Below are 12,234 nucleotides of genomic sequence, written 5' to 3'. Positions count from 1 at the left end.
TGCTGGATGTTAGTAGAGCAAGTAACCTCACTGCCCCAGCTAATCTGTGGACATCCTCTCCTTTTTAATCCGCAGAAACCTAACCTTAGAACTACTCATTACCAGGGAGAAGAGAACAAATCCCCTTAACCCTTTTCTTGCATAAAAAACCTACTTCGCCTCTCACTTAAGTAGTTTCTTATTCTCAGCACCTTTCCCAGTCAATAGGCACTCATCTCCTAGGGTCTGTCTGCAGCTACTGTGCCTGCAGTTACCATGAGAATCTATAATACTGTAACATTGATCTTCTGTTGCTGGTTACAGGATTTATGCTGCAGCACAAGAAATACTCGGCTTTCAGTTACAGGAAAGAAGAGGTAAAAATGATGAGAAAAAAGTAATTACCACAAAGCAATGCAGACCAAGAAAGGTCTTGCAGGGTAACTCATTTCTTTGTTAGCTACAGAAATACACCAATCAAAGCTGGTCTGCACTGACTTCCTACTGCATCACAGGCCACGTAGGCTGTAAAGTGGAATCTGTGTCAGAAGCACATTTAATCCTAGGATTCTCTTCAGCTAATAACTGAGCTATATATCAGAAAGACCAAAAATAAGTCAACCCAGGCTGTCTGCCTCCATTAATCAGCAAGCTGAATTCATATGTGATATCACTACTTTTTACAAGAGGTTGTGTGTGTGTGTGTATATGTGTATATATGTGTGTGTATATATATATATATATATATGTATGTGTGTATGTAAAGACAGATGTATTCTTTGTTTTTTAGTTCTCAACTGTGCATCATTCACAGTGAATGAAATTAAACATCAGAAGTTGCTACATATTTGGTAGATACATCTTCTTGAAAGGCAGAAAGATTGTGGAAAAACTTCTCATGTCCAGTTACATTCTCAGTTTAAGGCGCAGAATCAGTGTGGGAGTAAGGTCATATGAAACAAAGCCTTTTGCACGTCAAAGCTGAAGATTAAAATTGTTCCTTTCTTCTGAAACATCTGAAGACAACAAATACTGATCCCAAATAGTTACAGGGCAAGGCAGGATGGGTGGAAATCAAACTTGTTTTTAATGATTATACTCCTACAAATGGTGAAATAAATCCTAAATTCAGATCTTTACAATTATTGTCACCGATGTACTCAGCTGTTCAGCATGGCTCCTTTTCAAAGAGCAGCTCTGCTCCTACAGGTTTCAGTCAAATGTTTTTTGTACATCGAGTTCTAAGAGATGACTGCATAGAAAGACTGCATCTAGCACAAAAGATTAAGTGTTCAAATTCTTGCCTTGTTCTTCATTATACTCTCCACCCTTAGTTGTTTATCTTCCCCCCTCCCCCTTCTCAAATGGACTTCTTTTTATAGCTTCCCTTTTATTTATATTACTGCTTATCTCTCATCAAATTATTTAGTATAGTTTAAAAATAAGATTAAGCTAACAAAAAACTGTTTGCAAACATGAAGTCTTTCATCTATTTCCCATTATCTCTATAGTCTGTTGTGAGTATAACAAGTATAACAACAGTTTTAAACATCATCTTGCCAGAGTTACTTTCCCCTTCTCTGATGAAACTAGAAATAATTTCAGAAAGACCAATTGTTTTTACTTTATTATGAAAATTGCTACATCACAGTCACTATTCAAAACAATCTTTTGACATATGGTTTCTTTCCATTTAGGTGCCAATACACAAGCCATGACTACTATTTCAAAAATATGATTAGTATTATCTATGGTAGTGTGACAGAACTTAAGCCATTATAGCATTCTATAATCTATTCCTCCCTCCCCATTTTTTTGAGTCAGCCATGGTAAAGAACAGCACCTACAATACCCAAATTATCCACTAGTGTTATTGGTATAAATAAAGTTGACCATAAACCACAGAACACACACACACGCACACACAAAAATCTCCCAGGGAAATTACTTGTTCTCTACGTGTTCAGAAATGCAACAAGGTTAGCTTTTTTCACTCTGCCACAGAGGTTAACAGGCAAAAGTCTCAAACCTAATTCACTGTCAGCTTGTTCAAGAGCACGTTCCCATTCTCCTATCACATGGGCTTCCAGAGAAAGTGTCTGTCCTCAGACCTCAGGGTAATGAAACTGAACACTACGCATTTCAGGTATTTAATTCAGTGCCAAAACTTGAAGTGGTCAGTGCCTTTTATGTATTTCTGAAATAGAAAGAATGGTGAACACCTTTATATTTATAATTTGAGTAAACAGGGAAGTCCAGAACAGTCTGATTATTTCCACAAAAGCACATAAATACTGCATTCAGCAATTCTGTTCAACACAGATGCCTCAAAACCTTTACAGCCAAACACACTATAGGTTACCCATTATAAATACTATTTCTATTTTTTTAAATAAACAAACATAATAGCTTAATTCAGGAAGACTGAATGGTTCTGTGGTGCAATTCATTCTCTTTAAACATCTCTGCTGACAAACTAGAAATAATAAAAACAAACCCACTGCTTTAGAAGCCATGCGGTCCAGATCTTCACACGTACTCTATGTAGATGCCATGCCTTTTTGCAGCATTGTTAACTGAAAAGGAGTAAATAATCTGTTAGACTAGGAGATTATTTCTTCTTGGCAAGTTCTTGACAAACCAAGTCTCTAGCTTCATCACCACCTCGTAGACAGCCTCTGGCTGCCGTTTTCCAATCTTAAAACTGAAAGTTCAGAATAAACAACTGGATATTTTTCATCTGTAACAACAGAACTGTAACAGAGTATTTTCTAAGTGCCATTTCAGTGAAGAAAGTGGGTATTGGTGAAGTTCCACTGAGTAGTCCACTGAGAAGTCCCACAGAGTCAGGTTGTAAATGATGGTCTAGGTAAGCTTTTCATGTTGAATCTGGTAGTAACATGCCTGAATTAAAACAAAGTTCAGTTTAGCATATATACCAGCTGTCAGCAAGCTGATAAAGCGTCATACACAATAAGGTTGATTTTTTTTTTTATTCAAGGAAAGAGGGAACTAGGCTCTCTACAAGCAGTGAAGATACAGTGACCCACAACATGAGAACCTTCCGATATGTAAACTAACAAAATAAACAACGGGAGATTTTAAGTTACAAATTATGTCCAACTCTTAATGAAGGAAGACAGCATGATTTAGGACTGTGAATACTTCCACAGCTCCCAGCTTTGCCAAGATTAAGTACATTTTGTTTTGCTCACAAGTCCTTCTTTGCCCTTTGACAGGAGCCCAAAAAAGAAAGTATTTTCTTAAAGGACAAGGACTCAGGGATTAAGCGTTTCAAAAGCACTCGGATCGAAAAGCAAAGGTTTCTGTCATCTGGATAAACACCTAACTTGCTGCTTTTCACTCCTTAACGCTGGTTCAAATACACGTTGGGTCAGCCATGACCAGAAACTTAATACAAATGTCCCAGACAACACTTGCACTCATGGAAAATTAAGATTCTGTTTCTACTACATAGATTCTTTGAGAAATTTTAACCAACTCAAAACTTCCTTTTTTGCAGCACTATAAAAATAAAAGGAATTAAAAAAACCTCTGCACCCAACCATTTCCAGTTTGCACAGACAGAAAATATGATCATGTTCACCTAGCAGCTCAGCTTAAGATTTTTAAGTTTCAGGTTAACAGTTTCCCTCCAAAATTACCCCACAAAAAAGCTGCACACAGCTGAACTGTCACAAGACCCACTTGCTTGAATGGTTTTGAGGTACCCAAACAAATTATTTCCATTATGGAGGTCCTAGTGTACAATAGGATGTTCATCAAAATAGATTCCCTCCCTTTTTCCATACTTAAAAAGAGAAGAATAATAAATAAAACATGGAGAGTGACACCATAAAAAAGATTTTTATTTTTTTTTTTAATTCTTATTTGCAAAATTGAATTCCTGGAGCGTCTTGGTGTACGTTAAGACTTAAACATTATTGGAATGGCTAGTCTCCAAAGCAGCAGTTCATTCCCATTTTTATAAAAGGAATAAGGTTTGTTACGCTGCAGGGGAACAACAAGCTACAGGTGAGCATTCAAACCAGTCAGCAGCAACCAATACTACATTTGAATAAAGTACGTTTGGACACTGCACCATTTTATTACCAGTACCTGCAATTGTTAGGTTATCATAAGTTCTAAGTTAAGTATCCTTGCTCATCCTAGCTAAAAACTTGAATAAAAAAGTCAAAAGAAGTTACAAATCAGACCTAATGTTCATACAGTTGTCCTGAGCTGATCATCATTGCTCAAAGCTGACTAATTTCCAAAGAAAGCTTTTAATAGCCCTGAATAATTTTCATACCTTCAGGGTAGTGAACATGATGCCTTGCTCCCCATGCTGCAGATAAGGATCCATCAGGTCTTCAATTAAGTGCACCTCAGACCCCAAATTCCTTATCCTGTCGCATTGGGGAGACAGAGAATAGATGAACAGAAGATACTGTTATAGTGTTTTTACTTTTTGTACGTGGCATGGTGCAAAACCCATGCTTTTCCTTAACCCGATCCTGGGGTCACAGCCATTTCACAGTTGACTGTTCAAATTTTTTTCACGCCAAAGCAAACAGCCAAAATGGAAAATTTATTAAGTTACAAAAACCTAGCAGCAAGTAGTCCTGTAACGAGAAGCAGGAGTGTTTAGTACTCATACTGCCTATGCTCATCTTATGACTGATGGCACTATTGGTGCCTACCTGGCTCGTAGCACCACGTAGAGAAAAACGGGAAATAAGTCATCCATGGACCACAGAAAATCTTCCTGAAGAGTCTCGAGCACATTCTGAGAGATCTCTTCAAAAGTCTGCTGGATTACCTTCAACTTGTCAGCTGGGGTAAATGTGGTACTGTTTGGAGAGCAAGAGCAAAACAGGGTAACAACACGTAGTTCCATATCTGCATCTCAATTAGGTGGACAGTTTGCTAGCTAGCACGTCCCCATGCCCAAGAAGATAACCCAGATCATTCACACCACAATCCTAACTTCTAATCCTAACTTCTGGCAACCACAATAGCCGTGGTTGCCAAGGCTGTATCATACTCTGGGCTATAACTACTGGATCAAGGCACGCTACTGCAAGTGAGACTCTCTTCACAGTTTTAAGATCTTTTATCATAGTGGCAAAGGGGTAAAAAAATCCTTTCTAAAATACTTTCAATTTCTACTTATAGTCTTACAGCAGAATTCCTTATGTCAGCTAACAGACAAAGCTCCCCATATACAGGTCGTTTTGATGTAACTGTTCAAAATTTCACATGTATATTTGATTAGACATCTTCATGCTTTTGATTTTAAATGGTGTCCTATGGACACATCTCTCGGTTGCATTTATGAAGCTGTATTTCATTCCCCATTAGGAGAGTTTGCTAATATTTTTAGCAGGAACTCAAACTTCTTGGTGACCTCTCTTACAAAGGATAGCAAAGAAAAGGTGACAGGTAAAGGATCATAATCAAGTAAACTAGATACTAACTACAGCAAGAACAGTAAGACACTAGAAGACAAATTTAAGAGAACTACCTGATTTGCTGTAAACATTCAACTGCAGAGGCAAAGCAAGCATCTTTTGTATTTGACGATACCTGTGTAATCATGAGAACATTTATGTTTAAAAACCCCAGTGTTCAGCAGCAGAAGAAAAGCAGCATATCATGCAACACTGGCATAAAAGACTTCCCTTTCAGTTTTGCAGTGCAAAGAAAGGGGAGTCTGCCTGGATGCTAAAGTCATCCAGGAAATCTGACAACATATAATTTGCATGAGTTTCATTTAAAATTCAGAAAAGCCTGTACTGAATTCCTTGGTATGTTACAAGATCAGTGATGGTTTTGGGTATCTTCTAGGTCAAGGAAGACTGAGAATCATTAAATCTTAATGGTGAACAGTCAAGAGAGAACCGTAAGACTGGAACGGCTGAAACCTAGAGAAGTCATAGCAGGCAGTCATCAGAGACTCAGGTTTGCAGCAAACAGAAAAGAACAAATATAAATGTTAGCTCTTAATATGCAGCTGAGCCCAAGTCTTTCTGAATGGAGCGGGTAGAGAATGGATGGATGTAAAGAGACCTAGAAAAATTAACAGAAATGAGGAAAGTGGACAGAGGGGAGAAGCAGATAAACATTACATCTTGGCTAAAAACATGCAGTTTAATTAAAGGAATGACCCAGCAAATAAGGTAAATGGCCACAGAGTGCATCATGTACTGCGTAATTCAGAGGAGGCACATGCCACATAGTCTTTCACAGTGGTGAGGCTCAGAAAACCACTCAGAAGTGTGAAGGATTCAGACAGCTAGTAAGAATTTTGCCCAGTACCTAAAAATACAGAAAATCTGAAGTAATTTAAGAAACGTGTTTTTGCTGGATTTTGTAACATTTAAATTCTGAGTGGAGGTTTGCATCGTGTGCATTGTGTGACTCTTCAACTTCATGATTTAGGAAAAAGGGTACTTGTCTTGCTGGGAACCCGTAGCCTCAGCGGGGGGGGTCAGCAGTAGCTTTGGTTATTATTACAAACTTGTAACACCCAATCTCTACCAAGGGCTGTCAGCTCAAACGTGTGCAGCAACTACTATGATGAAAGCTGTGCTTCTCATTATTATGGACTTTGCACAAGCCACAGTTATAAACAGGGAAGAGGTGATCTGAAGGCAGGAGTATCTAAATTACTATAAGAAATAGAAAATTTCAAATAGATGTATACTGATTCATAAACAGACGTGATTTAAAGATACTGCAAGCATTCAAATTGTTCAAAGTTATGATTATTAAATCACTCTTCCTGAAGCACAAAGATCAAGTACCACACTATTACCATTTCAGACCAGTGTTCAGCCACTCTCAGCAAGATAATGATTAAGAATAAAACCTATACAATTCTCCTAATCGCATAGTATACAATAGTATAACTCTCTTAATCAAGCAGCCTAAAAGTTTCCTTGGTAGACTTTTATTCTCACACTTTCATAATTGGAGACCAAGCAAATGTGTTCCTGAATTAGAATTCATTACAGAGGAAGAGAGTCAGTGACAAAGCTGGACTGGCAGCTATTGCAAGAAATCACTAATGTAGCTTTTAACTAGAGACAAGTTTTAAGGAAACAAGCATAGCATCCCTTAAGCAAACAGCCTGGTCAAAAATTCCTTCACCACTTCCTGATGACCTCAGCTTCTTGGGAGAAGCATTGGGCAAAGCATACTGTAAGTCACGGCACAAAGAACGTACCTTTCTACTCTCCCCAAGGATGGATACAGTTCCTGGCCAAAATTTCCTGCAAAAAAAGCCAGCACAGTCTATTGAGAGAGCACAGCCTTAAAGCATTTTTCACCTTATGAAAATGAAGTTATGTTCTTCTATGAGATACAACAGCTCTTTCTACAAGATCAACTACACCTAGCACAAACAGCTGGAAAATAGCCTAATTGGAAATGCCTTGCTTTGCTTTTGTAGTGATGCCAATCTTTTTTTTCTTCCCTCCCTTCCCCATCTTTTTGGAAGAGTGAAGTTTTGATTCACTCTCTCAATAATACTAACTAATTTGAAGATATGTTTGGATGCATTTTAATCAAAGAAAAGCACTTTAGACAGTAGGGCTTTTTTTAGTTGCGTTATCTAATTACATGCCATAATCTTTTTCTGTTTTATTGCTGAAGCATACTCACGCTTGTACTCCAAGGAAACTTAGAAGAGCCATATCAGTTTGTTTGTTTAGACGTAAAACACATTCCCAATAAATATCTTCCTCACGCTCGTTGTCTAAGGCATACAACATAAATAGAGGAGGGTAGAGTCGTGGCAGTAACACAGGGAGCAGCAAGCCAAAACTGGTTACTACATAGCTATTAAAAAAAGAAAGAAGGGGGTGGTTTGAAGAGGAAGACATTTTAAAAACCTAATTATCTATAAAAATTGAGTGGAAAAACATTATTGGAACAAATCTTTCCTTTGGTATTAGCCTATTATATAAGGGATAAGAATAATTAAATACAAATCCATCAAATAGTGTCTGTACTAAGAAATATTAGGAATTATTTATTTCCCTTTACAGTCCACATACAGATGGGTTTGGGGCAGGGGCAGTGGTTCTTGTGCAGGTTTTTTGTGGTTTATGTGTTTTAAACAGAACACTGGCTTTCTTCTTTATATAATGTAAAAGCTGCATACTGGACTATATTATAGTTCAAGTTTGACCTGCATCTTCATGCTAATCATTTAGCCCCTGTTCTGTGCCACGTTGCTGACAGCTGAACTTTACCTTCAAAGCAGAAGCTAGAAAATCAGCTAAAAGCCATTAAAAGTGACTTGACCTAGCTCCACACACTCACACTCCTGGCTTCATAAAGTCAGCAGTTTCTTGGCATCAAGCTGTAATCCTCATAGGGAAAGCTGAACTCGAGGTGCCTGCTAGTACCACCTGCCTGGGGCACTGGCGCCTCTACTGATGCCTCTTCCTTGTTTTGACCACACCCGAGGCTGCTGTGGATAGGACAACAATGGACTGGAGGGTGAGCTCCATGTGACTGGCTATGTGCCATGCAGTATATGTGTACTGGACCTGCATTACCCCCAGTGCTCATGTCCCAAACAGTTTTCCAAAGCCCAGGCCCAAGCCTGAACTCGTTTACCCAAAACAGACAAAAGCAAGCTTGGGTTTAAGTAAAGAATTGCTGCGTGGAACAGAGATGAAATGCTTATTGCAACCATCACGTGGAAATTTGCTTATCAGAATTTGTCACCAGAGTGGAAGGGGAAAAAAAAGAAAAAAAAAAAAGAAAAAATTGCTTATATCCATCAGGTAAATATGAGCTTATCTTACTTCCCCATGCAAGAAAAAACTGCGAACAGAAATAAAATGAAGCCTTCCTTAGTTCAGTTTTGGTTTTTGGTTTTGTTTTGGGTTTTTTTTGTACCCAGGCTCAGGAGATTCTGATCTGGAGTCTGATTTGCCACTGCAAAACGATCGCCTTCCCTTTGTCTCTGTTGCCAGCAGTGGAATTGTGCTGCCCTCTTCCGGAAGATCAGGAAACAAGAACCTAAATGGAGAGACACAACAACGTGTGATTCATACGGTTTCATTTTATGAAGTTTCTACAAATTGCAGCATTAGAAGGCAGGATTGGAGAGGAAAGAAAAGTCAGCTGAAGTAATACATGGTGGACTAAGAAAGCATAGCTAGCAGACATATAGTACCATCGACCTGGAAGAGAACTTATGAAGGCCAACCCCTCCAATGCCAAAGATACATCTCCTACCTTGACATCACTTCCCTCTAGACAAGGCTTCTAATGATTAATAATTTGGAGTATTTCTGCTTTCATATTGGAAGGATCAATTAAAGCTGTAATTGCCCTCAAAAAAATCTAAGCAAACACTTCATAGGAACATTGCTCATCCATGTTGGTAGGAACTTCAATGGGATATATTCTTTTATACCTTTTTCACAGCATGGATATCCAGAGACACTAAATTGGAAAACCACATTCAAGACGAGCTTCCTACAGCCATATTTTAAAGTACAATGTAAGACATAATATGCTATGGTGAAGATTTTATTTTTTCTGTTTTGACAGAATATTCAAGACTCTTTACAAAGGTTAAGGAAATATAAACAACCCCCAAAACAGAGTAAAGATACTGGCACACTCAGACTAGACAGTTTCAGTACGTGAGACATCTAATTAATTCAGCAATAGTTTGACTTGAAAATGAGAATCTCATTACCTAACCAACTGGAAGGTGCGTTTGAGGTAGGACTTTATCTCTCTTACAGCCTCCTGCAGCAATCGTCGATTAGCTCCTACTCCAACATAGGTCATTCTGTAGACAGCTACTAGTGTTTCCACCAGCTTGCCCAATGGATGGAGAGGAGTATCACAAGCCTGAAGTGAAAGGTATCAATTGGCCAATCAGACAGGTCCATGTTAGACAAAAAAAAAGAATTCAAGAGAGATGGGTCAGAGATCCAACAACAGGCTTTCAAAAAATATTACAAGTACATCAAAAAGTGAGCTATATTTAACAAATTGCCATTTGCATGATAAAATGTATGTATTAGCTGAATACAGCTCAGAGGAGTCAAGACAGTACAAGAACTTGTGCTACTACTTGGACAAGTCATCTGTCCAGTACTATTAAAATTAACATGCAATAATTAGCAAGTATTTCAAAATGCACTGCTGGGATCCAATGTATGAGAATTAAAACAGTAACTGAGCAGAAACTGGTCTTTAAAACAGTATCCATTAGGTATTTAATGACTTCAGTCTTAACTGTTGATTTTAATTCAATAAATTAGGAAGTTATGAGCAAACATGAATGAATACAACATGGATGACAAAAGTGCAAATATGGAAGGAATTAAGGAAAGCTGCTACAAAGTGATCTTAACAACAAGCTATGTGAGCATTTGAGAGTCACAATACCTTTATCAAGTATTTTTTTATGTTTTCATATTTTTCCAGGGTGAAGGCACCAATGTGTTGTGGAATGAACTCCAAACTTTCCAGTGTCTGAGTATGTGAACGGCTCAATAATTCTGGGCTGCAGTTATAAAAAGGACAAAGACATTGTACAGATTATTTCTTAGATATGCAGTAGGAAAAAAACCCTGAAGCTAACAACTGAACTAATTCTCAACATCAGTATGTCCCCAGAAGGCCTTATAGTGCAGAGTATTAAGAGCTGCAATTTTGTTTAGGATTTGTTGTTGCCGTGTTAACTGCCGTTTTACAGTCAGAGTTTCCAGTCTAAAGTAGACTGTAATTCCAGTTGCTTTCTCAATGCTTTTTTCATCTTGCTGACTACATCCTCTAGCAACCAACCTGTCTTTGTGTTGCCGTCGGTTGGTGGTCAGGGCCACTGCAATGTTGTCCCAAGCCTTCCATCTGTCCCCCTGGCCCGGGCTCTCACAGCCAAGCTGGTTCCAGCATTCTTCAAATACTGCCTTCCATTTCTCATCAGGAGGCACTGCCAGGATCCCAAGCTTCCGCCTAATAAAATTACCAGTTAGTCTGTTAAAAATCAAACAGTTGTGAAACAACACACTCAGCTATGAAAACCACCTGTGGCTAATGTCAATCTACTATCTCATCCTCTTTTACCAAAAGCTGATACACTTAATAGTCTACTGCGAGCCAAGTAGTTTATCACTACGAATAAACCTAGAACCTGCTACTTAATTAATATATTGACTTTCAACACCTTTTAAAAAGAACTTACAAAAAGTTATCCTTATTTTTTTTTCCTTGCTAAGTAACATACATTACTCCGTGTAACAAATTATAAAGTTACAAGATCAAAATGTTTTTAATACCTACACTTGGTAACAACTATGAACCTTATTACATTAGACAAGTCAGTCTTGTCTTACTCTTGCTTGTAGTTTTCCAGGAAATGATTTGTTTAAACACAAAAAAGACTGGTTTGATTTCCAAGAACAGAACATACTGCACTTCACTGGGCTTGTCTTCACCACTGGTATTCATTCAGAAGGCTCAGGACACATTCACATAGCAAAGACAGTACAAAAATATATTTTAAAAAAATCTCACTATCCTGGAATGTACGAATAGCACAGCTACACAAATAAATACCAAGTATTCATTCAGAAGGCTCAGGACACATTCACGTAGCAAAGAGAGTACAAAAATATATTTTAAAAAATCTCACTATCCTGGAACGTACAAATAGCACAGCTACACAAATAAATACCAGAAATGGATATGTGGCTTCTGTCCCTAAACAGTATCTAAGTATGATGTTGCATGACATGTTAGGGATGTGCTAGTGGAGAGTAAAACCAGCTCAGGCATCTTTTCATGCTCATGGACCCTCTATAGCCAAAGGAAAACCAAGAACTGTTGTTCTCCCTCTCTCCATATCAGACATGGAATTAAATTTAGAGCTTTGAAAAGCTTTCATAAAGCAAATAAATGCTGTCAGAGTTAACAGTTCTATCTTGATTTAAATCAAGTGTTAGAAATATCAGACCTTTCATTAATATTTTTCCACCACCTTTGAGATGAGAACTAGCAACACTGATACTTCCCCATGCTTCCAGTTTCACAAAGCAGAAATAGTAGGCTCTAAGCCTTTTCACAAGTTATACCAGAAGATTTTCAACTTCAAGAGAGCCTGAAAAGGGTAGATGAAGACCTTATTTCACAAGCAATCTTCGCAAATCTGTACATACATTTATTCATGGACTCCCTACTGGGGTAAAAAGCAAGACAGCTGCTTAGGTTGCAAGT

The 12,234-nt window shown here is 38.1% G+C and overlaps 1 protein-coding gene across 1 annotated transcript in view; it reads right to left on the bottom strand.

Moving 5' to 3' along the window:
- Positions 1-2,809: 2,809 nt before the first annotated feature.
- Positions 2,810-12,234, bottom strand: part of ALS2 (alsin Rho guanine nucleotide exchange factor ALS2) — a 36,590-nt gene continuing 27,165 nt past the window's right edge. Inside the window, 10 exon segments of the mRNA XM_010171665.1 lie at positions 2,810-2,883; positions 4,292-4,388; positions 4,683-4,832; positions 5,507-5,568; positions 7,211-7,256; positions 7,648-7,824; positions 8,896-9,018; positions 9,707-9,864; positions 10,408-10,525; positions 10,807-10,974. Of these exon segments, the coding sequence (XP_010169967.1) occupies positions 2,845-2,883; positions 4,292-4,388; positions 4,683-4,832; positions 5,507-5,568; positions 7,211-7,256; positions 7,648-7,824; positions 8,896-9,018; positions 9,707-9,864; positions 10,408-10,525; positions 10,807-10,974 (1,138 nt within the window). The 3' untranslated portion in view covers positions 2,810-2,844.

Source organism: Antrostomus carolinensis, unplaced genomic scaffold (assembly GCF_000700745.2).
Source record: "Antrostomus carolinensis isolate BGI_N321 unplaced genomic scaffold, ASM70074v2 scaffold12527, whole genome shotgun sequence".
NCBI classification, from domain to species: Eukaryota; Metazoa; Chordata; class Aves; order Caprimulgiformes; family Caprimulgidae; genus Antrostomus; species Antrostomus carolinensis.
This window is presented reverse-complemented; position numbering and strand designations above follow the sequence as displayed.